General features: G+C 42.7%; 1 protein-coding gene across 2 annotated transcripts; it reads right to left on the bottom strand.

The window, feature by feature from the left end:
* Positions 1 to 327: 327 nt before the first annotated feature.
* ABCG14 (ATP-binding cassette 14) lies at positions 328 to 4,165 on the bottom strand. 2 transcript variants are annotated; one of them, XM_077378642.1, is made up of 5 exons: positions 3,872 to 4,165; positions 2,772 to 3,591; positions 1,983 to 2,174; positions 1,309 to 1,490; positions 328 to 1,146 (listed from the first exon to the last, which is right to left on the bottom strand). In XM_077378642.1, exons 1-5 carry the CDS (start codon positions 4,007 to 4,009, stop codon positions 496 to 498), a joined length of 1,983 nt encoding a protein of 660 aa, XP_077234757.1. In that variant the 5' UTR covers positions 4,010 to 4,165; the 3' UTR covers positions 328 to 495. The 2 variants fall into 2 exon arrangements, with proteins under 2 accessions (XP_077234757.1, XP_077234759.1); XM_077378644.1 differs by having other exon boundaries at positions 1,309 to 1,487; positions 3,872 to 4,162.
* Between the last annotated feature and the right edge of the window lie 3,630 nt (positions 4,166 to 7,795).

Here is a 7,795-nt window from a genome sequence, read left to right as displayed (position 1 = left end):
GAAACTAAACTCACAACCGAACCTAAGCAAACAAATGCCCTTAACAACCCTTGCCGATTTTTTTGATTGAATCCGAGCTCGCAACTGAATATGGCTGGAATACAAATTAATGGTATTCTCGTGGTTCTACCTTCCAGGGGGACGAGCTTCCCCCCCTCCCTTTTTTTATATATTTTTAATAGGTAATGTAGGAGAACAACTAGCAGAATCGGACGGTGCCGCGGTAAACGTACATTGATGCAAATCTGAAGTAAGGGAACTAAACGGAAGAGATGAGACAATTATAGTAAGCAGATCATCATCTAAATTCTAATTCAATTCCGGAAGAGCTTCAAAACTATTTTATTTCCTCAATCAATTTTGGAGAAAGAGAACTCTTGTTGCTGGACTTGCTTCGATCGATTTTTGTAATGCAGGATATATGAAAAGAAAACAGCAGCGGAGCAGGTGGCTTGCTTATGGATGGATGGATTGTTTGTTTGGCTACCTATCTCCCTACCTGGGCTGCACCCGATGCAACGCCAAATAGGCGAGGAGACGATAGCCCAGCAACATTAGGGCCATGATGCACACATCTATCCAGAGGTGGTTCAGACCTACAGATTTAACGGTCGGAAAATCCACAACCCTGCACATTACCCCCTTTGAGCATTCGTAGTAGTCGTCCTCCCCAAACTGAACTCCCAATAGAAGCTTGAAGCAATAGTAACTGTAGCTCAAGTACTTGAACCAGACGATGAAGGGAGGGATTTGTTGTACATAATAACCCCCTGCGATGAGAAAGACGAGGGTGGTGACGGAGGCCAAGGTGGTTGCCTGTTTGACGTCCATGAGGATTGCGCCGATGGCGAGGCCCAGGCTCTGTGAGACTAGGACACTGTAGAGAAGGACGAGCAAGGAGAGGATGAAAGTGGCGGGGTCAGGCTTGAGTCCACCCATCCAGTAGATGATGAAGACGAATGCGGTGGGAAGGGCCAGCTCCATGGGCAGATCTCCAGCTGTCCTCGCAAGAAAGTAGGAGGAGAGTCTGTACATTCCGGAAGAGCGTTCCTTGATGAGCATGGATCGCTCTTGCGGGAACGTGAACACCGCATTGTACAGTGGGAAGAAGCCCCAGAATACGGAGAAGAAGAAAAGCAGGGCTATCTGCAACAAACAAACAAACAGAGCAGCAGCAGCACCAAAATAATTAAGGGAGAATTAAAGGAGAAGAAGAAAATTTATTCATTTATTCGTTACAAACAATGAATTAGGGTACTATTAGTTAGTGTAGTTTAGTAGTGTAGGAAGAAATTGATTGATTATTACTCGATCTTGGATATGGGATGTTGGAGTGTGCCACCACAAGAGACCGGCGAGTGTGGCCACACTAACGACTTGGAAGATCCTGAGCCTATTGAAGGCTTCATGCCTCCTTTCTTTCAACCCCCTCCTTAGTAGCACCTTAAACTGCTCCCACCAGCTCGTATTCCATTGCTCCATCTTTCCTGCTTCATTCACCTTTCCCCAAATTAACTCTATACACCATTTTAACAAAACTAGCTAATTCCAAGTACTACCAATCAAACGCAAATCAACCCTAGTAATGGTACTAAAAAATATATATATATAGTACCAATCAGAGAAGAAAAAGTAAGTTACGGAAGTGTAAAAATATCATTTTCATGCATATACTATATGAGGGTGTTAGAGAGATAAACTCAAAGTCTTTTCGACAAGTTAAGAGAGTTTATGCAATTATTATGTTGTTTGAGTGGAAAAGATTCAATTTATAGTGAGTATGAGTATGAGGTGATGGCTTCTCGACTCCCTTTGTGGTCAGTTTTTCGTTTGCCCCAGCCATGACAAGCGACAACTAGTTTTATTTGGACCAAAAATAAGGAATCCCAATCTTTCTTTTTTCAAAATGACCATTATACCCTTACTTTCGCAAACATGGCAACCTGTCCCTACCTTGAAAATAAATAAAGAGAATGAATTACCGAAAGAGGAGGCTTCTTTGGCATAACCACCGTAGTTATTTACGTCCAAATTACAGAGCTGGGTCTTCAACCTTGTGGCAATGTTTCTGTCATAAGCCGAAATGAGAGCCTCTCTCACTGACTTGTGCTCCTCTTCTGTGCCACCCTCAAATTCACCTTCATCCCTCGAATATATCGACTCCGGTGCAATACCTGCACATTGATGATATCAGTGCTACATATGACCGTTTTCCTTTTCCCCAAATTAAATAACGGAAACTGAAAACTATTTGTAGATGCTTTAATTTGTTTTTTAATAAAGTGTACACTAATGATGTAGGTGCAATGCTGAAGAATCAACTGCAGCTTTCAAGAGCAGATTTTTTTATTTTTATTTTTATTTTTTATATTTCTTTCTCGGGGAAGACAGGAAGAAAGAGATGCATGCCATTGACTCAAGGACTTTAATTTAATTTCTGTAAACTAGCAAAGGACAGTATTGTATTGCTTGCCTCTTATTTTATACATTGGTATCTATGCATTAGTATTTTTTCGGTAAAACCTGGATAAATTTGAAGAATGAATGAATGCATGCCAGGGAAGAATATGAAGATTGAAAACCCACAAAACAAAAAACAAATAAAAGGAATAAAAGGGGAAACAGCAAGGCTTTCCTTCCTTGTTGCGCATGTCAATGAAAAATGAATGAATTATATATATATATATATATATATATATATATATATATAGAGAGAGAGAGAGAGAGAGAGAGAGAGAGAGAGAGAGAGAGAGAGAGAGAGAGATGCATACCGTTGGCGAGATCGAGCAAAAGATCGGCGGGGTTGACGGTGACGGAGGTGGGGAAACCAATGGATGAGAAGTAGTCCATGGCAACAGAAGCGGGTCCATGGTAGATGGGATAGCCGTCCGAGGAGAGCAAGACGAGCTTGTCGAACATGTGGTAGAGTCTACTGGATGGCTGGTGAATGGTGGTCACCACCGTTCTTCCCCCGCTGGCCAGCCGCTTCACCGTCCTTAGAATCCTCTGGGCGGTGGTGGAGTCGAGGCCCGACGTGGGCTCGTCCAGCAGTAGCAGGCTCGGATCCAGCAGCATCTCTTGACCGATGCTCACTCTCTTCTTCTCACCCCCGGAGATCCCCCTCAAGAGTGGACCCCCTATCATGCTATTCCTGCACCGCCTCAACCCCAGCTCCTCTATCACCCGCTCCGCGTGCTCCCTCTTCTCCAAAGGGCTTAGGGTGCTTGGCAGCCTCAACAACGCCGCAAACACAAGTGTCTCCCTCACCGTCAGGTGTGGGTAAAGCACGTCGTCCTGAGCCACGAACCCCGTCCTTCGCTTGATGGACCCGGAGAAGGGTTGGCCGTTGTAGCTGATCTTGCCTGACAAAAGCTGCTTCCCACTACTCCTGGTGGGGAGGCGGCCACCCAGGGCGGTCAGCAGCGTGGTCTTCCCACTGCCAGAAGGACCCAGCATAGCTAGAATCTCGCCTGGGCACACCATTCCTGTGATCCCGTTCAGTATCGTTTTCTCCTCCTTTCCCCTCGCACCACCTCCTATCATCCATCCTCCGCTCCCTCCTTTTTTCACTTTGTATACGACTTCCTCAAACTGAGAGATGAGAGACAAATCAAACATAATTAACATCCCAATTAAACTAGCAAATGCTAATTAAAGAAAATTAATCTCATACAAAATAAAAATCTATATATGTACAGAGCATAACCCAAGAAGTAGCCAATAAAAAAAATTAAACAAGAAGAAGAAACTGGTAGCTAAGTGCTGTTTCCTTGAAGAGGATGAGCATCTTGCTAAGTAGTGACAATTGCTCAATTATCACCAGTATTAATCACATTGGAGGAAGAGAAAATTTATATATTTAGGGTATGACCTTGAGAGTGACCGGATACAAGGCAAGACGTAGAACGGAACGCGGTGGTGGCGGGGCTGGATATGCAACCACAGTTGTATTTTGCGTTTCTTCAAAAACAGTACTACTCTGTGTGGTGCCAGGCTGTGAGTCCTCCATCTGAGAGCAAGGGATCGAGAAGGAGGCAGCTGGGGGTGTCAATCAATCGTGGGTGTTGCCAAACTCAATTGTATGCTCCAACTCCATTTACATATACATATACATATAGAGATGGAAGGAGGAGGAGGAGGATGCCACGTACGCTGTTCTACTACGTCTACCCCACCATCACTAATACTATCTATGTATCTCAGCTTTACTTTACTCATGATCACACTTTGGCAGCCAGCCATATTGTAATATAATGTGGCCCACCCCAGGGGTTTAATCGTGTCCTTGTGCGCGTGCATGTTGACATGTGATCCATAATACACAAGTCATGGATTCACACGTTTACAATGTTGAATGAGCAGGTGCACCTTACCATCATAGGAACATTGGACATGTCAATATATTTGTAGTGGTGCAAGGCATGGAGCACCCACTTGCACACACTCTCTAAACATGGTTAAGAAGGGGAGAAACAAGTCTCTCGTTTATTTTTTATTTATTTTTTGTTTCTTCAACTGCTTCTCTCTAACAAAGGGGAATCTGCCCCCTCTGTCTCATTTCTTTTTGATGAATGTTCTTCTTCTTTTGAGTATTTAATTAAATGTTATCATGGTCTGAAGAATAAAAGAATAAGCTTAAAAAGCATTAATTTAGAAAATAGAAGGGGCATGGTAGAGGAGGGCCCGCCCCTTTGATGGTCATGGCGTGGGCCTCACGCAGTCTCATCATACAACACTAATTTAAACAACTTGATTGGGTCACGCCACTTAAAAGTCTCCAACTTTATTTTTCTTTTTCAGTATACATGAGAGAATAAAGAAAAAGAGAGGGTAGAAGGAAGACGAAGAAAACTTTGTCATCCAACGGATTCTTATATGCCTTCGATAAGATTGTATATATACCTCTGATATCTGTATATAATTATAGCTGATTCGATCACTATATATATATTCTTGGTAACACTGTTGGGTTCGGCCAAGTAAAAGTGGGCATTGGGAAAATGCTCGACGCAAGTAAAGGCGTTTTCAAAATCTTATACCTGGACTGCCTTCATAGATATGATAAAGTAAGAAGCATCGACTCCCAACTCCCCATTTTTGGATTCCTTTCGCAGTTTGTAGCAGAGCGTGACCCTGTTGTGCCACCCCCACTACGGCATAGTGGGTCCGTTAACCATTTAATTAATAACCCCTTGCTTTGGATCCCTTGTGGCCCAAATTAAAATCATGCCAATCATCTAATTCTAACATCTGATAATGTGTTTTTTTCTCTTAATTTGTACATGAACGGCCAACAGCTGCACACAGGCAATTGAAAAAAATTGCACATTATTTGATGTTACAGCTATATGATTGGCGTAATTCTTAGGTCATAGGAGATCCAAAGTGATCGAGGCTTAATTATCAAGTGGACAATTTGAATAAATCAAAAGTAGGTGCCACGTTGAATTACAATGAGACTAAAGCATTCCTGCCAGGAAAAGAAATAATCATAGCATCAAACCCATCCAAGGAAAAAACTAGAAAAGGGAAAAGAAAAAGAACAAGGTAAAGAAAGGCAAGAAGCGCACTGAGGGAGGGAGGTGGGGGGGGGTCTGGTTAGGGGGACCCACCCATGTGGGACTAGAGCCTGAATTCGCATTATCAGCGTTCCCCAATAGTAGTGATCGAAAGCAGATACCCCCTTGTTGTTTTAGTGTTCTGCTAAATCTTTAATAAATTAAAGATTTAGAGATAAAATCAAATTTCCCTTTCAATAATACATATGGACGATCTGTTTCTTCAGTTTTATTAGTTGAAATCGTGACACTCGTCATCCATTTCTCTATCATCGTAGTAGGCCTTCTATATGACGTCGACCCCTGAAAGTCATTGAAAGCACTGTACGTGTAGTCCCACATCCATTTCAGTTGGGGGGGTCCTCGATCGAGTGTTGCAGCTTAGATGCTTGTTCATTTTTCTTCCCTCCCCCCCCAAACCACAATTTACACACTGCATATTCTATTTCATTTATCCTACAACGAAGGGATCATATTTTGCACACTATCCCTTTCTTGGATGTGTTATTTTCTTTTCTATATATCTTTTTCTCGATCTCACTTTTATCATAATTTTTGAATGGTTATTGTATATGCTCTCTCTCTCTCTCTCTCTCTCTCTCTCATTTCAAAACTTCGTTGAGTTGGATATCCTAACTGTCCAATAGAAAGATTGAATGGCCATGTCAAAAGCTACATACAAGCAACGATCCATACTTAACGACCGAGAATAGATTTAATGGGACGATAAGATTGTTCGATGAGCCACTGGAGATTCAACAAAAGGCCTGATAGGGTAGGTGTGGAGACTATAATATATTACATTATGTTCGTGCCCTACTCTATCATTCATTTAGGTATCAAGTGTTTGGCAATAATCTAATGTTGGACTGACTACTCCTATTTGCTTTTTTAAAAATATGAATGGCACACATGTAGACGTGCATGGGATGATGCTATGTGGGACGCCCACTTTCTTTGAAGGAGACGAGGGGCTCGCGGGATTTTTTTAAGCAACTCATATATATTAAGTTATCTTGTAATTAAAGTGGTTAATGGAATGGCACTAGCATGATTGTGTTTGAGAAGAAGATTAAATAAACAAATACATAGGTTCCAAGCTAGGCATCTAAAGGCACAAAAAAGGTACATCTCCATCAGAGAGAAGAGTAAAAAAATGCCCATGTCTGTAGCCCATGCTATAATCTCCGCCATCAGTCGCGTCTACGTCTGCGCTTGTAAACCTTGAATCTACGCCCATTGTTGATGTCCCCATCACCCCTATATGCATGTAAATGATGTTTCGGTCATAACTGATTACCTGACCTTCAAATCTCTGGGTGAACTTTATGTGTAATGTTCCTTTTTAGGAACATTGAACGAGTATTACGGATCGGATGGAAGTGCAGGGATTGGGCCGTGTGTGACCGCTTTCTGTGTGTTTTGGCATCATCTGTGGGGTTAGATCGGGTGGAGATGGTCCACTTGTGGGGCCATTGGAGTGGGACTCTTTGGAGCATTGGTCGGAGAGCCATCTAGAGTCCAAAGGGTATGAGAGGTGGCCATATTTTGTACTATTTTGCACTATTTCCGCCTGGGGGATTAAATGATATTGGCACCCATGTACGGGTGAGTGGAACTTTTGGTGGGTTTGGGCTAAGAAATACGCGATTATGCAAGGGCCTCTTTGGGCAATCTCTTCATGGTGCTGAAATGATAAGGGCACCCCTTCTGTGTGCATTGGGCAAAAGCCACTCTCTTTGACATTTTTGCCTAGGCATTGATTTGATATGGGCACCTTGTTTTGTATTGGTTATAAATAAGTTGGATAGGTAAGGAAAGGGATTATGCTTGCTTATTATTTCCTTGTCTCGAAGTGAAGTTGGCTAGTGTAGCCGATCAGCCGTGGTAGTGAGATAGTGCATCTCCTACATGGTGAAGGTGCAGTGAGCACCCCATCTATCCTCCATCCCCCATCCTCCTCGCAGCAGTGTGCACTTGGAGATCGCCCATCTTCCACAATCATTCAAGAGGACACCCCCTCCATGAGCAGTGCGCCCTTGGATGCGGCAACCATCTATCCTTCCCCATCTACTCTTCTCCTTCCCTACATATTCTCCAAAACATTCCCCTATGTAATGCCCCCTTTTTGTATGTGAATGAATCGCTATTGAAGATATTAGAGTGAGATTGCCCATCTGCCATCTACTTCTTGTATTTTGGTATTGTATCTATGGTGTGTTAAATGAGAGTGTTTT

This window comes from Tasmannia lanceolata, unplaced genomic scaffold, assembly GCF_043159265.1.
Source record: "Tasmannia lanceolata isolate RefF3 unplaced genomic scaffold, GAP_Taslan_0.1 ptg000005l, whole genome shotgun sequence".
Lineage (NCBI taxonomy): Eukaryota > Viridiplantae > Streptophyta > Magnoliopsida > Canellales > Winteraceae > Tasmannia > Tasmannia lanceolata.
This window is presented reverse-complemented; position numbering and strand designations above follow the sequence as displayed.

Excerpts from the sequence above, each read along its gene's own strand:
- ABCG14 (XM_077378642.1), bottom strand. The coding sequence starts at position 4,009 with ATGGAGGACTCACAGCCTGGCACCACACAGAGTAGTACTGTTTTTGAA. Across the intron at positions 2,175-2,771 it reads TTTGCTCGATCTCGCCAACG|GTATTGCACCGGAGTCGATA; the intron begins GTATGCATCTCT and ends ATCAATGTGCAG. Across the intron at positions 1,147-1,308 it reads CATCCCATATCCAAGATCGA|ATAGCCCTGCTTTTCTTCTT; the intron begins GTAATAATCAAT and ends TGTTTGTTGCAG.